The sequence below is a fragment of the Glycine max genome, chromosome 19, assembly GCF_000004515.6.
Source record: "Glycine max cultivar Williams 82 chromosome 19, Glycine_max_v4.0, whole genome shotgun sequence".
Classification (NCBI taxonomy): domain Eukaryota; kingdom Viridiplantae; phylum Streptophyta; class Magnoliopsida; order Fabales; family Fabaceae; genus Glycine; species Glycine max.
The window spans coordinates 6,465,000-6,488,475 of record NC_038255.2 but is presented as its reverse complement, the minus strand read 5'-3'; the positions used below and the strand labels follow the sequence as shown (position 1 = coordinate 6,488,475).

The following is a 23,476-nucleotide window of genomic DNA, read 5'->3' as shown; positions in this document are numbered from 1 at the left end:
AATATATTAGGTAATGGCTTGGGCATTGATAAGCATTTACTTACATGGAGAGATGGTTATTTAACTAACTGAGCCATAAGTTGGATAGCATTTAACCTAAATATTAGGATCTTAAAAGTTAGTTTAAGGTTAAAGCTAAAAAATAAGAGCTTTAAAAATAAACTTATTTTTAGTAATTTTATAATTTTTTAACTTCAATGTTACTTCTTAATTAGAAACTGTTTGATAATTTGTTTTTGGATCTTGGGATTTTGAATTGACAAAGAGAAGGAGAAGCTCCTAAAATTAGCTACAAGCCCCATTTATGTTTACTTCATTAGCCAAAAAGAATCTTTTTTAGGGCTTTTTTCTAATATGTTTGGCTTTGACACAACTTCTAAAGAGTAAGAGAAACTCAAAACGATAGACATGGCTGAGGCATAAAGTTATAAAACTATTATTAAAGTTGATTGCATTTGATAAGGTTAAACTTCACCTCAGACATGAGAACAAGAGATAGTGGTCTTCCAAGGCAAGTAAGACCGCATAAGCAATATCTTGTGATGAAAACATTTTTGCAAAAGAAAGAGGCATCTAATTGCTTAACAAATCATAATTTATTAGGTAATCATAATAAGCAATTTATTTCATTTTACCTTCCTCAAATTCCTCATTTGTAAATACTGACAAGGGTCTCCTTTTAACCAATATTGAGTCCAAATAAAAGCTTCCACCATTTTTGGTGTTAGAGAGCTACAGTATGGATCAAGCACTCTTCCATCAGTGCTAAAATATTAACACACTTTCTAACATATTAACACATTCTAATATCAATTAAAATTTATTAAAAATTACAAAATTAAGAAATTCATAAAATGAGACTTACCAAAATTTGTAATTAATTTCTCATTAATTTCAGTTAATATAGAGAATATGTTAAATATTGTTAACATTTCTCTTATCCCGATAACACCACTAATGTCAGCTCTTTCACCACTATCCATTACGCTCCCATCCACTTTGCTCCGGCACCATAGTCTCATTGCCATAAACTATAAAGCTTTGGTAATGATCATTTAATTTGGATCTCAAGAACAAAATCCTTGTTCAAATCCTAATCATATTCACAAATTTCCCAATCCTACAATGACAGACAAACAGTGGCTATAACAGGTGAACTCATGCCATTGCTTTGTATCATGTCGCAAGTCAGACAAGCCACTACCATGTCAAAAAATACATTAGATCATGGACCTAATTTTAACAATTGAAAAACTAGGAGAACCATGCATTATGCATGTAATTAGAATAAGGGATAAAAAAAGAAATTGCATTGACTAAAATAAGAGGTTTAAAATACAATTTAAGTCTAATGTTTTGGAAACCTAAAAAAATTATGTACAATTCCTTGAAGCTTATAACTTTACAAATTATCAAGTAGCTATACACACTAACTTGTTGCTGCTGATAATCCTGCTCAATATATATGGACAAAGGGTTTCATTGAACAGATTGTTATCTGTTATCTTCCGATTGCAAAACTGAAGCCCTAAGCCGCGATTCAGATTGCGTTGCTATCCATTCTACTTGTTTCTTCAGATCCCTGCAAATTCAACAAAAAATATATCAAGGAATAAATATGTATGCACAATTTTGGAAAAAAAAATTGAATGTAGGTTGTGAAAAATACAAGATCTCATCACTAATCATACCATCCATATATTCATAATAGAATCCAATAATCCATCAAGCTCTTCAAGAGACAGCACATTTAATCTAGAGATGCACCCATGACCAAAGATTTTGTTTTAACAATAGTTTATGGCAAACTGAAAAAATTATTGGCTGAGTCGCGGACAATATCGTTTTCTTTAAGACGTTTCGTGACATTGCCAAAAATTGTGCAAATAAACTATCAACCACGAAGTCCCCAGGATAAAACAGTTCAAATCACTGTATAAGATTCTCACTGCACTGAGGGAACCTTTCTAGAATTACACTCTCTTGTATTACTTGAAAAGTCACTTTAAAACCACCCGAAAATATGACTTGAAAAGTCACTATTATAGCCAACCGAAATTATGACTTAAAAAGTCAGTCTTATAGCCAACCAAAATTTTAGAGTGACAGAAAGAAAGAGGGAGAAGTTTGTCGAAAATGCATCGGCTGAAATATGGAAGGGAGAAAGAAAAGTTGAGAAAATGTTTCTCAACTGGGACAAGAAAAAATGAAGAAAGGAGCTCTCTATATCTAGAGAGTGAAACACTATTCAAGTGTTTATCCTGCGCGATGTGGGACTTGAAGCCTTTTTTTTTTCTTTTTTTTTCCTTACTTTTTTTCAAACTTTCATCCACATTCTTCTTTGTTCTAACAATCCCCCACTTGAAATTTGAAAATAAGATTTTCGAGGATTTCATAAAATTGTGCATAAACAAAGGTGTCATACAACTTGAACATTTGCATAGTGAGTAAGATTCAAATTTTACTAGAGTGACTCGAAGTCTTGAACTATATCTCTGACATCAAACCACACACAATTTTTTCATAGGTGTATTCTATAAAGCTCGTGCGTTAAAGGCCATGGTATAGTGAACGCTCTAGAAATTTTTGCCCAAAATATCATATGAAGCGGCCCCCACTTCAACATTCACATAGGTGAGTCTATCAAGAGTACTCCTGTAGCCTAGGTACTCCACTCAACCTAGAGTATAGATCTCATTAAGAATTACAAATTTTTTTCATAACTCATCCTCTTGTTACTTCAGGAATCATGCTGCTTTCACTTATAACAACATGTTCATCTCATATCACTTCATAACTTGTTATTACCCATTGAACCTAGTTCTTGGGATCTCCAGTCATTTAGGTCGGGTTACCATCATGAATGATCATCACAGTAAGGGCAATAGTCTCATTCTTTTAGAAGTGTTATGGACTTTCTCTCTAGTTAATCCTTTCGTCAAAGGATTTGCTAAATTATCATCAATGCGTACGTGATTCACTCTAACAACTCCTGTTGAGAGTAATTCTCTAACAGTGTTGTGCTTACGACGTATCTGTCGTTTCTTACCATTGTAATAACGGTTCTCAATTTTTGCAATAGTCGTGGTACTATCGCAATGGATCAACACAGCTGGTATCGGTCTTTCCCATAACGGAATCTCTGCAAGTAAGCTTCTCAGCCAACTTGCTTCCTCACTAGCAGTTGCTAGTGCTATCATCTCAGATTCCATAGTGGACTGAGCTAAGATAGTCTGTTTCTTTCACTTCCAAGAAACAGTCCTACCAGCTATGCTAAATATATAGCCGTTGGTTGCTTTGGAATCATCTGAAAAAGTGTTCCAATCTGCATCGTTGTATCCTTCAGGTACAACGGGAAACCTTTTATAATGTAATCCAAGGTTTATGGTTCTTTTAAGGTACCTCATTACCCTTTCAATAGCGTGCCAGTGCTCCATACTAGGTCAACTGGTAAACCTGCATAATAATCTCACAACATAGGCTATGTCGGGTCTAGTACAATCAGTGGCATACCTAAGGCTGCCAATGATACTTGCGTACTCAGTTTGTTGTATACCTTCACCAGTGTTCTTAAACAGTTTTACATTTGGATCATATGGTGTACTAGCAGGTTTACGGTCAAAGTAGTCATATTTCTTTAAGATCTTCTCAATGTAGTGATATTGATCCAGAGAAATTCCCTCTTTTGACCTAGTAATCTTAATACCAAGGATTACACTTGCTTCTCCGAGGTCTTTCATATCAAAGTTGTTACACAACAATGATTTCACATCGTTCACTACATGAATATTTGAACCAAATATGAGAAGGTCATCGACATATACACATATGATAGTGCAAATATTATTTACAGATTTGTAGTAAATGCATTTGTCACTTTCATTCACCTTAAACCCATTCGAGACTATTAAATTATCAAACTTTTCATGCCACTGCTTAGGTGCTTGTTAGATTCTAAAGAATCCATCTCATCATTAATGGCTTCTTACCACAAGTCAGCATCCAAAGAAGACAAAGCTTCTTGGAGGTTTGATGGATCCTCCTCTAATGTATAGGCCATATAATTGGGCCCATAATCCTTAGCAATCCTTGCTCTTTTACCTCTTTGAGGCTCTATATCTTCTGGTTGTACAAGATTTTCACTACTAATAGCAGGAAGATGACTGGATGAAGTACCCCCACTATTCCTTAATGCGCATACGTGTGATCAAAGACTCCAAAGAGAATTCTTTGGTCTTGTGTCTGAGAAGGTTTTTTTGAAATCCTTCCAACTAGGAGGCAACTTGTCTATGATGACAGCAACCTGAAATTGCTCATCCAAAACCATACCCTCTAATATGCTATCATGAACAATTTTCTGTATCTCATGGGATTGAGACTCTATTGATTTATCATTAGTCATTTGATACTTGAGGTAGCGGCTAACAACATACTTTTTAGTCCCAACTTTCTCAATATCATACTTCTTTTCTAGAATCAACCAAACTAATTTGGCAGACTTATATGGGCTATAATAATCATAGAGATCATCAGCTAACCCATTCAGAATGAAATTCTTGCATAGATAATCATTTTCATTCTAGAGAGCTAATTCCATAGTCATTTTATCCTTCACTTCCTTCTCAACATCTTTAGGTACCACTGGAATATCAGTGTTCAAAACATAGACAACTTTTCTCATAGTTAAAGAAAACATTATCTTTTTCTTTCCAACGTTTGAAATGATACCCTTCAAACCTAAAAAGTTTGTTGAGGTCATTGTTGTTCGAGCCAATAATATCTATGGTAGCCATGGCAGAACCGAAACACGTCTTAAAATTATTTTAACAATAGTTTATGACAAACTAAAAAAATTACTGGTTGAGTCGCGAACAATATCGCTTTCTTTAAGACGTTTTGTGGCACTACCAAAAATTGTGCAAGCAGACTATCAACCACGAAGTCCCCAAGATAAAACAACTCAGATCACTGTATAAAATTCCCACTACACTGAGGGAACATTTCTAGAATTACACCCTCTCGTATTACTTGAAAAGTCACTCTAAAGCCACCCGAAAATATGACTTGAAAAGTCACTATTATAGTTATAGCCAACCGAAAATATGACTTAAAAAGTCACTCTTATTGTCAACTGAAATTATGACTTAAAAAGTCACTCTTATAGCCAATCGAAATTTTAGAGCGACAGAAAGAAAGAGGGAGAAGTTTGCCGGAAATGCATCGGCTAAAATAAGGGAGGGAGGGAGAAAAGTTGAGGAAATGCTTCTCAACTGGGACAAGGAAAAATGAAGAAAGGAACTCTCTATATATAAGGAGTGAAACACTATTCAAGTGTTCCTGAGCGATATGAGACTTGAAGCCTTTTTTTTTTCCTTTTTTTTCAACCTTTCATCCACATTCTCCTTTGTTCTAACAGATTTTAATCAATTCATTATAGATGGAGAATTAGAAGCGATCAAATAATTATGAGAAAAATAACAAACACAATGTTTCTTTAGTCATGTTCCACGTATATTTAATTTTTTTAATGCTTAATTCTACATATTATCAGTCTTTATGTTCTTTCTAAGCCCTTTAATGTAAGCTTTTTGAGGCCTTAAAGTGCATTAACTTTAGTTAAAAATGAACTCAAGGTTCTAAAATGAGTTCTAGAAGTTCAATGACTAAGAAATTTTGTGGAGAGTTAGACATTAGCAATACAAAACTGAGGAAAAAGGTTTCATTCCAAAAGATCCTTTGAAACTACTTTTCCGTTCCCAAACCCATCAATATGTCAATATAAAACAAATAAATATCAAGATATATAACCAATGAGCACTATAATAAATCAATGGGAAGAGATCCAAACCAGAGAAAATATCATGGTGTTGCTTGATAGTGTAGCTATGCCTTGGTTCAGTGCTCGTCGAGAGGCAATCCTTTTATGTGTAATGTGCAAGAAGAAGAAAAGAATATCACACAATGTATTCTAGAAGCACATGAATTGATTTGAGACTACTTGAGGAAAGAACATTCAGTTAACTACAACAAAGAGTCCTTATAAGATACTAGCTCTAAGATAAAGTGATACTAGCTAACACCTAGCTGGAAATTTCAAAGAATTTTTAGCTAAACAGAGCAATGCATTATTGTTGTCAATGTTGTGCTGAAACTGTATCAATGATTGCCTAAGTCCCCTTCACCTAAAAAAATTCTGATAGCTATACTAGATTACAATTTAGAACTTTCTTTGCTTGAGAAAGAAAAGCCAACTAGAACTGTCTGACCAAAATTGTGCTTATTCGCCTTATATTAACACGAAAGAAATCATGCATATACAGCAAGCCCAAGAGAAAGAAGACAAATATTAGTGAATCTTCAGCATTTTGTTCATGAAAGTTTTCAAAACGAAAGATAATAAAACATTCAATGAAAGGAAATTTAGAGCTCATAGTAGTTTAATAACATGTTGGAACCAGACATTTGAATTTTAAAACTACAACTCTTTGATGTTGAGCTTTTCAATCATATACAGCCCAAGATTAAGGAAATCAGATATACTTCTTTAAACTGATCACATCAGGAGATCACGGTTGACAAATAAACTAGAGCACAAGAGTGCATTTTGAACACATTTTTACAAGAAAGATTAATTACTGGTAGAATAATTCTCTTCCAGTAGAAATTCTTTGAGGACGTGCTGGAAGAGGAATAGGAGAACTCAGACCGGTGCCTCTATTTGAACCGTCAACTTGAATACTCTGTTCAGCATCACTGGCCTTTTCCAATTGTCCAACTTTTGTGAATGTCTCAACCTGTTCATGCTTGGAAGGTTAGAATACAAATCAAAATGATAAAGTATCAAAACTTGTCTAGAGTTTCCACATCAATAAAAGAGCTATATTATTTTATTCAATTTATCTATTAATCTTGGTAGAGATATAAAATTGTTCACGAGTTCTTCATAAAACCTTAAGCATTTAAGTTGGTATTTGCCACTCCCACTCTTCGTAATTAAAAGTAAATTTCAGCACAAATTAAAGTGGGCTATGCATGCCCAACCTAAATGGCTCCTTCTGTAGGGGATATGTTATTATGGGTACTAAATTGTCCAACAATTTCTGTATGAAATACAAACTTTTACCGTAGGTCATCCACTTTACATATTAAAATTAGTCTAAATAAAGAAGTTAGCAGGGTGTATCAACAACTACCAGCAAAAGAAACTGAAAATACTTTGTTTTCATATCGAAATGGAGAAAAATAACAGATCATAACATGCCACTACTGAATATTAAGTTCTTTCAGTACAAACAATTTTTTTCTACCGACTCTATTCACTTTTAAAGGGAAAATACCATACAGTTCATCAAAAGGAAGATATCCAGTCAGTAGGACAAAGAGGATAACTCCACAGGACCAAACATCTGCCACAGCACCGTTGTAACCCTTATGACTGAGTACCTAAGCTCATCAAAAGTAAAATGCAGAATGCAGATGCCAGTATAAGAATAGTTAGTATTTCACATTTGACATAAACAGAATTACCGAAATTTTAACTAAACAAGCCAAGCTTGTACTTTACCTTAGGAGCCACATAGTTCGGACTCCCACAAGTTGTCCCACAAGTTGTCCGAAGGATACTCGCCCCCTATCAGAATATTCAAAAGTTTGAAGCAGTTTGGTATTATTATATCTTACATGAGTCGAAGTCATATATAAAAGCTAATTTGGTGACAAGCTCACCTGCTCAGGAAATGCACTCAAACCATAATCGGAAATCTTTATATTTCCTAGTGAATCAAGTAAAAGATTTTCAGGCTGCACAAGGCAAAAAGAAAAAAAGAAAATTAGAAGAAATCACAATAAGGACAACAAACAACTTCTCAGATCTCACTCAATGCAAACCTTTAAATCTCAGTGATAAACTCCCTTACTGTGGCAATAATCTACACCGTCAATAAGCTGTTGGAAATATCTTCTAGAGTCAGCTTCACTAAGGCGGCCATGGAGTATCTGCACAATCATATTATTCACCATCAAACATTTCCAATATCTTGAATGGTGATTGATAAAAGTCACAGTAAAAGCTACAAAAAAAGGTTCCATCTTGAGCCACTCACAATTATATCAAACAATTCACCACCCGTGAACTTCAATATAATATAAATCTTAGTACGGCTTGCAAGAACCTGAAGTAAAAAGCATTTTACAACAGAAAGAAGTGCTTGTGAGTGGCAGCAGCTAACAAGAGAAACATTAATAATAACTTATCAAAGCAAATATTGAGTCGGCATGACTCTTCTTTTAAAACCTTTTTCATTTAATCAAGGAAGATTCTCAAAAATCAAAATATGATTTCCAGAACTGTCCCTCACTCCAAAAGTCCAAAGAATCAAAATAAATAAAAACTCGATAATTCTGGTTTTGCTTGTACTTCCCGAAAACACTTCTAAACTCCTACTTAACATTACAGCGCATTCCATACTTGTTCAAATCCTAGTCATATTCACAAATTTCCCAATCCTACAATGACAGACCAACAGTGGCTATAACAGATTAACTCATGCCATTGCTTTGTATCATGTGGCAAGTCAGACAAGCCACTATCATGTCAAAAAATACATTAGATCATGGACCTAATTTTAACAATTGAAAAACTAGGAGAACCAGATGCATTATGCATGTAATTAGAACAAGGGATAAAAAAAGAAATTGCATTGATTAAAATAAGAGGTTTAAAATACAATTTAAGTCTAATGTTTTGGAAACCTAAAAAAAATAAAATTATGTACAATTCCTTGAAGCTTATAACTTTACCAATTATCAACTAGCTATACACACTAGCTTGTTGCAGTTGATAATCCTGCTCAATATATATGGACAAAGGGTTTCATTGAACAGATTGTTATCTGCTATCTTCCGATTGCAAAACTGCAGCCCTAAGCCGCGATTCAGCTTGTGTTGCTATCCATTCTATTTGTTTCTTCAGATCCCTGCAAATTCAACAAAAAATATATCAAGAAATAAATACGTATGCACAATTTGGGGAAAAAAAAATTGAATGTAGGTTGTGAAAATGTAAAAGTAACGCACATGCAACGGGGTATGCGACATGCTGAGTCTTTGCAATTCCTTGAGTGTAAAGTCAGTCCCTGCCAAACCTTCTTACAAAATTGGCACCCCCCAGAAAGTCGAACTTCACACCTACTGGCATGAGCGAACAGCTTTTTAATTTGACTGCAATGTGGGTAAGTGCATGGTTGAGTTTTGATTGAGTGACACAGAGATGCATGTTCAATAACATCCAGAAGTTGCTGCAACTGCATGACAACAAATTACACAGTAAGGAATCAAGCAACCATATATAAATTATATATATGACAAGAACAGAAACTAAAATTATAAAAACTAGGAAACAAAAAAAGGAGGTGTTATTAACATTTAAAAACAATCTAGAAGACACAAAACATAAAAGTCTGGGAACTAGGTTCATGTTTCATACCATTGCTGAGTTCTGCTGCAATTCTTGATTCCCTGAAGGAGATTGCGCTGGTGAATAAGCTTCACTCAACGTGTGTGCATGGCAACTAGCACCTCTCTCGTTGTAGCATGCAGAACAGACAGTGAATTCCGGGCAATTCTCACATTTCCAGTAGCGCTGGGACACATTGTTTTTAGAGCAAACGCGGCATGTTGTTCCAACAATCAGAAGAGTAGGATTCTTCACAAGGTAGAGGATCATCATTGAGGAATACTTGGCTCTGCGGAGTGAGTCAAACTGAAACCTGTTCCTTTGGCAAAAGCTCAGAAAGTTGTGTCGGGAATCAAATAACCCATTATCAAGGATGATATCATTCTCCTTAGTATCACCAAGGACGTCATCCATGAGGACCTGGAAAGACACAATTCAAAGATATGTATGTGTTAATTATTTGCTTTTGGCCTGCATTTTGTAGCTTTTTTTCTAATACCTTCTTTTATTGTTTCAGTTTTTGACTTAGTTAATAAGTGTCCTACACTTTAGGAGCAAGTAGTTTGTTATCCAAGATTGTTGAAATCTTGGTAATACGTTAGTTTTTCTGCTTTACTTGAAAGATTATAAATGTACTGTTGCTGATAAATAAAAAAATATTCCCCACTCCTCATTCAAATCCGTATTTTGATTTTCTGTTTTTCTTTTCTGCCATAAAACCTACAGAATGTTGTTTCAAAAACTCAGTAAGGATGAGAAAATCTCTAGTATGAACTTAGCTTCAAGTTTAGGAAGGTACCTGATGAAGTCTATGCCTCTCGCCTTTGGCTGAAATGTGTGAGTGAACAGTATGGCATCTGAAATATTAAATATGAAAAGTAAATAACATAAGCCCTTTTGGTTTCTAAAATATATATCCTGATACCAAACATATAATCAGAAAGAATAGTAGTATGCAACATATACATGGAGAAAGGTAAAAAGAGAAGATAGCATATATAATCAAATTCAATTGACATATCCTACAAGGAAATATTAGCGGACCCCAGTCTCTAGTTAATACTTAATACCTACAATGGGAAAGAAAGAAGATATAGACAAATGTAGGTATCTTGAATAACATGATTTAACTAAGGATCTAAAAATTTTTTAGTTATAGAATAATATTTATATATAAGTCAGTTCTTAGGTTCACAATGATAAAATGCTGTGTTAATATGATTAAAACTTAAATAATATATAAATTAGATATTTGTAATGAACATTTGAAATTTTAATATAAAATTATTTTTAACTATAGATAATTTCTTAAAGAAAAATATAAAAATTTAACTTAAAAATAGAGATAAAAAGTGTAAATTAAAAGAGATAAACTGCACATGTATATAACAAAATACAAGGGATGAGAGGCAAAGAAACAGTTCAAATTAATGTTTGATTTTTAAGTTATCATCACCTTTCACACTCCTGAAATTTCTTGCATTCGGTGCAAAACCATCGCTTCCCATTTGCTATTACTTCATGGCAGTGCATGCAAACATACTGAAATTGAACTACGAGAAAATCTTCCTTGAAAGGTAATATGGTTTGTCCCAACTGTGTATCGGGTGGTAAAAAGAAAAGGAAGAAAGATCAGTTAACAACTAATAAATATGAAGGATCAATATCACTTAAGTAACTTAAACTTGTGTGTATCTCTAAGAATATTGCACATTTCATTCAAATATAAGAGCATTGCACAGGATGAGATTCATTTATGTAAACATAAAACACTATAATAAGGAAAAGACAGAGTCCATCGACTGCAGGTAAATAACATATCAGTCTGGATGGATTCACTAATAAACATTGTGTCATAGAAGAAAAGTTAACAGATTCAAATCTTTAGCAAAAGTAGTAGAATAATAATGATGGGATAGGTAATTAAAATGTCATATTTCAGTACTAAAGGTATCTTGTTTTAGTAGCTAACTAAATATCAAAATAATATAGTCAGACATGATATCTATCTATATGATTAATAATATATATTCATGAGGAACAACTTGCAGCTTTATGAATCCAAAATTGTTAAAAATTTAATCCCCCTTATTACTGCACTGATTTCCTTTAATATAATTAGATCCTTAACTTGAATGCCTCTTTATCTCTACAGTCCAAATATTTGATGGTTCAAGGACCAAATAATAAAAGCTACATATAATCTCAAATATTCCACATCTAATTTAATAACCTAGTTCAAACTTCCATCAGGAAGATTGGCAAACAAGTTAATTAAACCGCCTAAGATGATTCAACTATGAAGAGCCAATATAAAAAATAGATGAAGGTGAGAGACAAGGTAGACATACTTTATGCATCACTAGAATGTCTTTGGCAGTTCCTTCAGAAGGAGGATTTACATGTCCCATGGACTTTAAACATCTTTTCGATACTACTTTATCGAAGATCATTTTATAATCTCCTCCACACTCTTGTTCAATGTGCCTGGCTTTATCCATAGCAGCACCAGACCAGAAGTCCCCATCAAAGTAAGGCAAACGAGCAGCTGTTACCTTGGAGTCACAACTTCCAGTAGTAACAAAGAAATGATCATGTAAGTTAGTTAAACCAACAACGATATTTTCTTCAGCGGCCTTTCTTAGCATTGAATGATACCTGCATAAATTAAACAAACAATGTATATTTATAAATACACAATAGTTTCATGGCATTGCTAATTTTCCAATGCAAGGATGACAACAAAAAAAACTGGCTAATGAAATGTATACAGAAGCACATGAAAACTCAACACACACACACACACGTAAGGAGAAAGAAAGACAGACCACTGCCGTAATTTATCTTTCTTGGGAGTTTTTTGGGTGTCAGGATGACAATATAGTAAATAATCTTCTCCCTTCATAGGTGGACAGGCCCATAGATAGCAAGTTGTGAAACCTCGTTTCTTGCAAAAATCAAGATATCCAATCTGAGGATAGAAAAAGAAAAACATGAATAGTGAATAGAAGAAATGGAAAGGTTTTAACTTCAAGTGCTTACTGTGTCGGTTAATTGATGTAATAAAGGAACCCTAGTGGGAATACGGTCTTACAGAAACAGAAAGCAAGTACTAGTAATTATCAACAGGAATTATAACATACCAATATCTCATGGTAAACGATGGTACGAAGAGCTTCTCCACTTTTAGTCACTCTTTTAGGCCTAAAATACTTGACAGAATCGAGATATGAAATGTACACAGAACGCTGATTAGGATAGCCACATTCTGAGCCAAACTCCTGAGCATACATTGCGAAAAGGCATACATCCACTCCTTCAATCTTCTGAAACAGAAGAATAACCTGAAACAGAAGGAACTTCTGTAACTTCTGAATAATACATTATGCCAGAGGTATCACCAGAGAGATATTTACTCCAAAAAAAGTATATCTATTCATTAACCTCTGGACTTACTTTTAATGTATAAGGAAATTCAGAAGGGTAATTCTCCTCCCCAAATATGTCCAGAAACTGTTTCTTCACTTTCAATTGTTTGTCAACGGATAACACAACTCTAACAGAAAGACTTTCTGCTTCGAAAACCTAACAATTTGGAGTCACAGAAGGCAAATCAGATAATATGAACTTTTTGCACATGCATGCTGATGCTCAAACATAGGTATTCAACATCTTTATAATTGAACAGTCTTACCTCATCAAGATTCTTATACCCTGCTTTTGCCCAATCTTCATCCTCTTGCCAGAGACGCTTAAAAAGTCTGCTCTCTATGTGGTCGCTAAGCATGGTTCTGGGCAAGTCATTAGCACTAAACATAGCCGCTGTCTTCGGTAAGGGTGCATGCATTCCATTTCCAATTTCCTTTAAGCGGCATATAGGACATGTATACTCAGCTCTGTAGTCCAAATCTCTTTTATCGTTGTAGAGTGCACATATTTGATGCTGCCAACATTTGCATTTATTGCATTCAACCCACTAGAAGAAACAATAGCCATAAAAAGTGAGTTCAAAGTTCTCTATATACAGGTGAGTTATACTAGTACAGAGAGATTAAACTTACCGATTCTTCAAATTCTCTATTATTTGTCTTTTTATCAAGATCTGTCTTGGAAACAGATGTTCCATTGAATTTGATGTTCCCACCTCGAGAAGTCCTAAAGCAAACACTGCAAAAGCAATGCTGTGTATCATCTTCTTCTCTTCTATAGTAATAGCATGCGTTTCGCTTGATGCGGATGCCACAACAAAAGCAATAGATTGGCACGGGGGCAAAAGAAAGTGTTCCCATTCCACATAATTGGCATGTGTAAACATCACTTCCTGATTCTTCAACCATTGTACTCTGTTAAGAGAAGCATCAGCTTGCATATGCTTGGAAAAACTCAAACCGAAACATACAAAATATAGAAATTCACATGGTACTTCAAAAATACGTCCTTGACATATTTAAATCTAGCATAAAATATGTTTTTAAGCCCAAGAAAAATTATCAAACTTGATTTTAGTTCTCTAGATTTTATTTTTTTGGTTTTGGTCTTCATAAATTTTAAATTTTCGTAAGATTGTCTCTATCACCATTTTATGATGAGATGACATTCATCTAAATCTAAGTCTGCATCATATGCTCCCTCAAAATGGTGACAACGACTTTTTAAAATTTATGGGACCAAAATCAAAAAATAAAAACACAAACTTAAGGACCAAAACTAAATTTAAAAATATTTACAACTCCTTCAATTCCTTCACAAGTCTTAATTATTTGATTATTTCATTTAATATAAATGTTTCATAAACTTGGATTTAACTAATAATTTTGTTTCACAAGACTTGTGTTGAGTTGTTTTTTTTAACTATTTTCAGTTTAAAATTTGAAAAAATAAATCAAAATCATGTAAATAAAGATTTCTATGCTAAAGATACTAATAAGACTACTGAAACATGTCAAGGTAATGGAAAACAGTGGAAGATGGTATGCTGACCTGATTAAATTGCTTTCTCAGGCTTGTAATGTGTTCCTTTATTTGATTACTTGTGAAAAAATCAATTAAGGAAACAGTATTAACTGTTGTTTTTGAGGACTTCCTTTCCATCTCTAGATCAACATTTATTCCATGTTGGATGAACTTAGTTCTGCCTTGTGTGTCCTCTTTATCTGCAGTATTAACTATTGAATTTGGGGACTTCCTTTCCTTCTCTTCATCAAATTTTGGCTCAATGACTTCTTTTGTGGCATTTATCCCATCCTGGTTGAACCCGGTTATGGCTTGTATGCCCTCCATATCTACAGTAACTGTTGGATTTTGGGACATCCTTTCCATCTCTTGATCAACTTTTGGCTCAATGATTTCTTTTGTAGCATTTATCTCATCCTGGTCCAATTCAATTCTGCCTTTTATGTCTTCCATATATGCAGTATTAAGTGTTGGATTTGGGGACTTCCTTTCCTTCTCTTCATCAACTTTTGGCTTAATGGCTTCTTTTGTAGCATTTATCTCATCTTGGTTCAACCTGATTTTTCCTTGATTGTCCTCCATATGTACACTATTAGCTGTTGGATTTGGTGACATCTCCATCTCTTGATCAGCTTTTTGGCTCAATGGCAATTCTGAAAGAGCTTCAGAAGAACGAGGGTGAACCATTTTCTGAGTCGACTGATCCAAACTTGCATTATTAATTAAAGGGACACCAAAAGCGGGCTCCATTTTTCTTCTTTTTTCAGGTGGTAGCATGGCTTCAGTATTTCCAGAAGGAGCGTCATTTTTTCTTTCAACAGAACCCATAATATCAGGAAATTTCAAATGACCCCCAAGAATATCAGTGCCATGCAATTTCCAAGAGTAACACGTACGACAACCATCATCTTTACAGTCATCAAAATGCAATAATAGCTTGATATACCATCCACAATTACATGTCCCTTTAAGACAAACTGTTGAATGCAGATATTTCATAACATTACCCCGTGAAATATTGTTAAAATTCTTCAAATAAAGATATTCAAGCATGATCCTCTGTTCAACCGAAACTTTGGAACTACCACATGAATTCATATTATCAGAATCATCTAAACCAAAAAGATCTACTGAGCTCCCTGAAGTGAACTGTTGATCCCCATTGAGACTTCTTTTGAAAAGTTGTGGTTGTTTCAATGTTTTATGCCCCAACATTTGACTGCAACGTTCACCTTGATTGGAGAATGCATTAGGCTGGGCCATATTAGTTTTACCAGGAAGCCCATATGGCTGCATAAAAGGTTTTAAATTCCGTTGAAAATCTCGCTTCCGGTGTTGATGTTGCCTAATATCTCCTAGGCTTCTCGGGACAGGAGGAAGATCAAAAACTTTTGAAAATTCCCTCAAGGCATCTTGAGGGGTCATCAAATTTGAAGATTCAGATTGGACGGATTTTCCCGTTGTAGTCCTAGAACAATCTCCATACTTCACCAGAAGCGTCTTCCCTGCCAAAGCAGTCAAACAAATGGTAAGCAATACATTATATATAATAACAATAGTACTGGCAAAAGAATAAAGGAAAAACAAAATAAAAATATGGTTGCATAAACAAAAATAATAAGTGCACATGTATGGATTGAAACTTAAGAAACCACAAGACTCATATAAACATACAATCGTCTGCCTGTCGCTGAGGAAAATAGGAACTAATTGACTTGGAGCAAGCTTTCAAATTGCTTCTCCCACCAGAAACAAAAGAGTTAGGAAGCACATCCAAATCAGTGCATGTAGCGATGGATGGATGGTTATCTGGTAAAAAAACCGGTTGGGGAACAAAAGAAGAATAAGACAACCCTCCATTTGGGAAGCTATTTTTATTATCTACAGGCACTGCACAATAATTGGTTGCATTGGTGATAGGACCAGCCACGTTATGAAAAGCAGGTTCTGGTACACTTCCATTAGACCTAGCTTGCAATAACCCAAAAGAGGGCACCATCTGGGATGTGCAAGCAATAGAGCTATTTACTTGGCTGCATTTTGGGGCATACAACTTCTTGAGTTGTGTATCCAATCGTTGCATAATTGTCTGTCGGTTGATATACTCATCCTGCCAAATATGCAGAAATAAAAATCATCAATAAATACCAGGATGCTTAATTAAGATTTGGGTACAATTTGCATTTGATCCTCTCATTATCTTGTTAACAAATGAAAATCTCACATGCTAAGACACAGTTCCAAAAACAAACCTTTGAAGCAGCCTCAACAAATAGCCGATTTTCCAGAAAGTTTGCCAAAACAGAGGCCTGTCCTTGATCATTAGGATGTCGGGAATGCAAAATTGTAGAACTAAAGTAAAATTTAGTTAGTCTCAACTCAATGACAATCTTGTGATGAAGCAAATGCCACCACTAATAATATCAAAATCTTTGTATCATATAGGGATAAAAGTTATACAAGTTCAGGTGAAAACTTAAATCACTTACATATCATTTTTTATCAAGTTACGGCATTGGCTAATTTCAGGATCTTTTCGCCAGTCAAAGAAGAACCTTGCTTGATTCATTATATAATCTTGATGTCTTAAATCAAAATCTCTCTGCAAAGGATGGTTTGGGACAAATGATGAAGAACTTCCTGGTGTTTGTTTGCAACTATTCCCGAGATTAGAACCTTTGGCGTGCATCTTGCTTATCCGAAACATTTTTCTTCAAATATAAGCCACTAGAAATTATTAGTGACTGTTTAAAATGCAATCAATATTTTTCATATGATATCTTAACTTGGAAGACATAAAACAAGATTATTAGATATTTAGACAAATTCATGATCAAGTTTACACACATACAAACACCAACGCGAATAGCAATTAAAATAATCTAAAAATCATAATTTAACAAAGAAGGCATCCATCAAAGAAAAGCTAATGATTCAGCAAACTAGGAAAATCTAAGATGACTTACCTAATATATCTTACCACCCTTCAAGAATCCAGCAATGGAAATCATTTAATCACCCTTTAGGCGCATAAATATTATTATTATTAGCATTTAAATAAGAAAATTGTTTATGATTCCAAACTCTTCTTATAGATGGTAAGTAGTAGCACTTTCTCATACTGACAGACAACAAAAAAAAACTTATTATTAAGATTTCAACAAGTATATATGAGAAAAAATACATTGACAAACATAATAGGTTAACAAAGAGTCAGACACTACAATATAAGGAGCATGGATATAATGATTGGGTAACATCTATGATAAGAACATTATAGATACATATTGAACATGTGAAGTGGAATTTAATAATAGAAATTTATATATATCAATGTTAGACAAAGTTCAAACATTTCTTTCAAGACTATTAACACTTTTATAAATCTCAATACAGAACAAATGATATCATATATATTAATATTAGATCATTAAATCATATAAATCAAACTTAATATATTACAAACAAATGATGTTCAATTGATGGAGCCATTAGCCATTTGTGGTTATGTTACATATTTTATACGTATATCTGTAAATAATAATATATAAAAACAGCTAAGGGTCTATCAAACAATGCTATCTAATCAAGCCAGAGTTTTAACAATAACTCACGCAGTCAATTAAAATGACAGATAGATTTCATGTAGCTATGCTATTAATTACAAGTCATAGATCACAGCATCCGCTTCACTTTCAATAAAATACTAGTATTTTTTTAATGTTCAAAATCAATTCTATTACTCAAAATCATGGGGGTACCATTTGAAAATGTATAAGAAATTATTTGTTACTCAATCATAAAAAAGTAATTGATTATTTCTTAATTCTAATCCGAACACATTGAAATACTCATTTTTACCTATCTACAGTGTCTCTGTGTATTTTATTTTTACTATAGATAACTATATTTGTAGTTTTACACAACGCATCAAAGAAATTTAATTTTAACCTAAAACTTTTGTGTACAATGTCATTCACCAGTTCATCCTAGCCCCAACTCAACGTGTACGATGTCACAAATTTTTTGTTTTGGTGGCCACAATGTCACACGTTGATATAATAGAAGAGCTGGATCTTACTCAAATTTCACCACGAAAAGGGAAAAAAAAAAAACCCAGCTTAAACCTAGGTTATCCAATGTCACACGTTGCATCACAAAAATTTAAAAAAAAAAAAAAAAAAACACTTTTAATAGCACGTGAACTTTAAAACGCACTAAACTAACACCTCCACCCCCAATGCCCAATGAATACTAACAATCAATTACAGAACCATAAGAAACCTATCTAATTCCAGTGTACTAATTTAATTAATTAACAACTCCCTCTTTCTCTTTCCCCGGTCGTTTTCCCCCAATTAAAAAAAACCTAGATCCTGCAACCAACACAGAATTACATTCCATTAACAACATTCACTCACTCAACGCAGAAAAAAGAAATCGCTTAATTACGTTTCAAGAAAATTAGGTTTCAAGCCTCAAAAAGATTTTCTTTACGAAAAAAAAAAACTCAAAAGATTTTCTTCATAAAAAAATCTTATAAATCAAGAATAAACCCTCATCGTTTTGGTTTAATTAAATCCGAAGCCGAATGAAATCCAAGAATAAACCCCGCCGCCGAAACAAAACTAGGGTTTCGATAAAAAAAATATAAAAGAAACAAAAATTGCAGTACAAGAAACAAGAAATAAGAATAAAGAAATAAATAAAAAACAATAAACCCTAACAGTAACAGAGAGAGAAAGAGAAAGAGAAAGAAAGACAGAGAAAAACCTGATTGCGAGAGAGTCAGTGAAGGTCGCTTTTGTGCGACTTTTTCTGTGTCTGCGAGAGTCGCTGTCTCGGGTTACGGAACAAAAAGGGTTTTGTGTTTTGTGGGGTAATGTGTCTCCCCAAATAATAAAAGACACGAAATTAGAGTGAGTGATGGAAAACGAGGGGAATGAAGGAAGAAATGCACGGAAAGCTAGTGAGTGAGTGAGTGAGTGAGAGAGAGAGGATGAGGTAGGGAGGGTATTTAAAGCAAGTTTGACATTGCCACCTCGTTCACATGGGACCACAAATGGGAGGGAAACAAACGCGGCTGTGAAATTTTTTTAAATTTTTTTTTAAAACATTTCATTAGTTATATTTTTATTAAGTAATTAATTAATTATTTATTTTTTTAGACTAACATAAATGGTATGTTTGGTGGAGAGGAGAGGAATATGAAGGATAAAAACAAAAATAATGAATGAAAATACGTAAAAGATAAGGTTTGAATTAAAAGTATTTTATAACATCATTGATTATCAAATTTTTGGCAGCTCATATTTTATTACACTTTATTTAATTTTCTCATTCATCATAATCCTTCCATGGTCATAATTTTTTGTAGATAATCATTTTTTAAATCCTAATAATATTTCGGTTGCTTTCCGGATCAATAATTATCATCACAAATCAACACGAGATTTTTTCAGTGAGTTTTATTCTCACTCACCTTCTAAATTTTTTTCGAAAAAGTCACTCATCTCATAATTACTCTAAATCCAACACGTTTAACTCTAGAGTTCTTAAGTGATAGATTACAACAAAGTATGCATCTTGCTGATATAAATTTATACTAATTAATTTATTCAAGTCATCATTAATTATGCAGTCTCATTCATGCATAGCCTTTAAATCCCTCTTATTCTAATATAATTCATCCAAGTGATAAGACTCTGTCACATGTTTAATATAAGAGGAACGGAGAATGGATGATGAGAGAGATGAGTGAAAATAAACACTAAGAGACAACATACGTAGGTTCCACCGACAAGTTATATTTTTAGATAATAGATATTTTTTACAAGAGATACTTTTGTTTAAGTTAGATAATAAAACTACAATAAAACACACACTCTCTCTCTCTGTACTATTTTAATATTTTATATTTTCTTTTTCACTTGACTCTTAAGTGTCATCTACAATTACAACTTCAGCCTCATTATTAAGTATTTTTTACCACAACCCATGTCATGATTGTAATTGTTGTAGTAATTTTCAACAATGTAAAGGACTTGGACGAAGTTGCAACCACAACTACAGAATCATATTTTTTTTAATCTAAATAAATAAATGAACTTTTTCCCTTTTATATTTTTATTTGTATGAATAATACTTTTTCTTATTTATCTTTCTTTTAATTTTTTGTGTCTCGTTCAAATTCTATGTTGAAGATTCACTTTAGATTGTTACCCACATGAGAATAGCTAGCGAAATTAATGAATTCGTGTGTTTGGGATATGTCTTCATAAAGTTCACATTAAATTGTCCAAATGACGTAGAAACGATATTATTTACTTAATTACTTCAAACTTGATAGTTGTGTAATATAGTGTACTAAATACACCGGAATTGCAAGTTCAAGGGACCCAGAGAGATCTCTCTCAAAAAAAAAAAAACCTATTCAGCACGTGGTGATGATAATTTGTTACTTATGTTGGAAAAAAATTAATCATTTATTTGTACTAAAAATTTCTAGTCCTTTATTACTATGTCAATCGGAGGGAACCAACGGCGGTGTAAAATTTTATTTATATTGAATTTTAAAAAGTTAAATTATTTTTTATGACAAAAAAATTTATTTTATCAAAAAAATAATATAATATAATTTGTATTTGATGTTTAAATTATTTTTAATCGGTATAAAAAAATTAATATTTTATTTATCTAAGTAAGTAAATGTTATTTTTGGCTATTTTGTTTATATGAATAAAACCTTTTTTCTTTTTATTTGCATTTCTTTGTATATTTTTCTTATGTCTCTTCCAAATTATATGTTCAAGATTCACTTTAGACTATTACAAACATGAGAATAGGAAATGAATGAAGTATTTATTTGGATTTACTTCAACGATCCACATTTTTATTATGAATTCACGTTAAATTGTCCAAATGATTTAAAAGTATTATTTCACACTTATACGTGTCAACGGCTGTGTAACACTATTTCAATAATACATAAATTGCAATTCTAAGTGTTTATAATTCCATTTTTCTATTTATTTCTTATTCTTTTATTTTAAGCTTAATTATATTTTAAAATTTAATTTCCCTCAATTATTAAAATAGTCAATTTAATTCCTTAATTATTTAAAATGAAACAATTATATCCTTATTCATTAATTATTTGATAGAAATTGATATTTTTTTAATTAATTGTTTGACCACCAACGTAAAAGGTCCTCAAATTTCACCCAATCTAAGTTTTTGACATAAGTGACTCTAATTCTTAAGTACAAAAAGAGAAAGAGAGAGATCAAACTAAAAAAAGATTTTAAAAAAAAGTTAAAACAACTTGTTTGTAAGCTATGTGACTCTAGAAGCATACACATGCAGGTCGTGTAGCTCTGTAAGCATATGTATTCATGCCACATGGCTATGCAAGCATAGGCATTCATGGCATGTGATTACACTACTAATTCCATATTCCCACATATATATTCAAAAGAAAACAATAATGAAGTATGACAAATGCTAACTAATGTGCATGCTTAGGATTTTTTTATTTTATAAATTCACATTAAGTTCTCAAAATGATTTAGAAGCAAATATTATTTCACACTCGATACACGTCAATGACGGTGTGTAAGATTATTCCAAACATACATAAATTGTAACAAGTCCAAGTACCTATAATTTCATTTTTTATATATTTATTGTTTTTTTTATTTTACATAAGTGGGTCTATTTCATAAGAGGAGAGAGAGAGATAATTATTAAAAAAAAAGGTTAAAACAGCAGGTATGCAAGTTACATGATTCTACAAGGATACGTATTCATGCCACGTGTGACTCTACAAGCACACACATGCATGCCGTGTGGCTCTGCAGACATATGTATTCATGCCACGTGTATTATTTCACACTTCATACACATCAACAGTTATGTGTAAGATTATTCCAAATAAAACATACAAAAATTGCAAGTCCAAGTGCCTCTAATTCCGTTTTTTATTTATTGCTTCTTATTTTTTTACATAAGTGAGTATAATTAATAAGCATATAAAAGAAAGAAAAAATCAGATTAAAAAAAATTATCAAAAATTAGTTAAAACAATAGGTTTGCAAGCATACATGTGCATGTCACGTGGCTCTATAAGTATATGCATGCATGTCACATGGTTTTGCAAGCATACACACTCATGTCACGTGGCTGCACCATTAGTTCCAAATTCCAATATATAAAAAAGAAAACAATAATTAAGTATTGCAAATTCTAACTTGTGTTTTTAAGGTTTAGTTAAGAAACTAAAAGGAGAAAGTTTTTTTACTGGGATGCATAAAATTGTGTTTTTTATGTTTTTTATGCTCTTCTCTGATTTTTACAATAAATATTTTTCTCTTTTCGTTTCTTAATCAATACCCCAAAAACACTAGTTAGCAAGACCCACTAAGTATTTGTTATTAAAGATAGTAATAAATAAGTTAATTATTATAATTAATATAAATAATCAATTTATCCATAATAATAAATAAATTCACTATTATAATTGATTAATTCAACTAATGTAAATTATTGAATAAGAAAATATAATTAAAAAATATAATATCTTTTCTGCCTTTCAAAAAAAAAACTCTCAAAAACTACCATTTTCATTAAGATTCATCTTTCTCTTGTCTAATTTTTTGTCATTATAGTGTCTTTTGATTAGAGATATTTTAGGGTTTGTTTGGTTTAAGAGAGAGGAGGAAAGGAGAGAAATTTTAATTAGATATTATGTTTGGTCGAGAGGATGAAAGGGAGGAATTTTAACTAAGGGGTGGGGAAGTAACCATTTTCATCTTGTTATGTTCACGAGGGGAGGGTTTTAAAAATTAATTTACTTTTATATCTTTATAGTTTTGAGTTTTTAAACATAAGTAAGAATATTTTATCCATTACAATTGAAATACTTTAAATCCCATTTTCTTCCTTTCCAAATCTCCCAAATATTGGAGGGAAGCAAAAATTAGATGAAGAGGAATTTTGCTTCCCTGTATTATCCTCTCGTCTTTTTTAAAAGTTGAGCCATACTACATAAGTTTTAAGAAATATTTTTCC

The 23,476-nt window shown here is 32.7% G+C and overlaps 2 protein-coding genes across 2 annotated transcripts; both read right to left on the bottom strand.

Annotated features, from left to right (window-relative positions):
• Positions 1 to 4,207: 4,207 nt before the first annotated feature.
• LOC106797290 (CBL-interacting serine/threonine-protein kinase 8-like) lies at positions 4,208 to 8,465 on the bottom strand. The gene is made up of 7 exons (XM_014771558.2): positions 8,454 to 8,465; positions 8,103 to 8,171; positions 7,933 to 7,995; positions 7,726 to 7,800; positions 7,565 to 7,630; positions 7,343 to 7,443; positions 4,208 to 4,508 (listed from the first exon to the last, which is right to left on the bottom strand). Exons 1-7 carry the CDS (start codon positions 8,463 to 8,465, stop codon positions 4,208 to 4,210), a joined length of 687 nt encoding a protein of 228 aa, XP_014627044.2.
• On the bottom strand, positions 6,442 to 19,758 carry LOC102664049 (histone acetyltransferase HAC12). Its single transcript, XM_014771414.3, has 22 exons — positions 19,181 to 19,758; positions 16,897 to 17,118; positions 16,660 to 16,759; positions 16,082 to 16,517; positions 14,435 to 15,912; positions 13,516 to 13,797; positions 13,149 to 13,430; positions 12,911 to 13,039; positions 12,598 to 12,798; positions 12,283 to 12,425; positions 11,806 to 12,112; positions 10,911 to 11,050; positions 10,254 to 10,311; positions 9,485 to 9,874; positions 9,076 to 9,302; positions 8,800 to 8,975; positions 8,103 to 8,171; positions 7,888 to 7,995; positions 7,726 to 7,800; positions 7,565 to 7,630; positions 7,343 to 7,443; positions 6,442 to 6,794 (listed from the first exon to the last, which is right to left on the bottom strand). Exons 2-16 carry the CDS (start codon positions 17,112 to 17,114, stop codon positions 8,888 to 8,890), a joined length of 4,479 nt encoding a protein of 1,492 aa, XP_014626900.1. The 5' UTR covers positions 17,115 to 17,118; positions 19,181 to 19,758; the 3' UTR covers positions 6,442 to 6,794; positions 7,343 to 7,443; positions 7,565 to 7,630; positions 7,726 to 7,800; positions 7,888 to 7,995; positions 8,103 to 8,171; positions 8,800 to 8,887.
• Between the last annotated feature and the right edge of the window lie 3,718 nt (positions 19,759 to 23,476).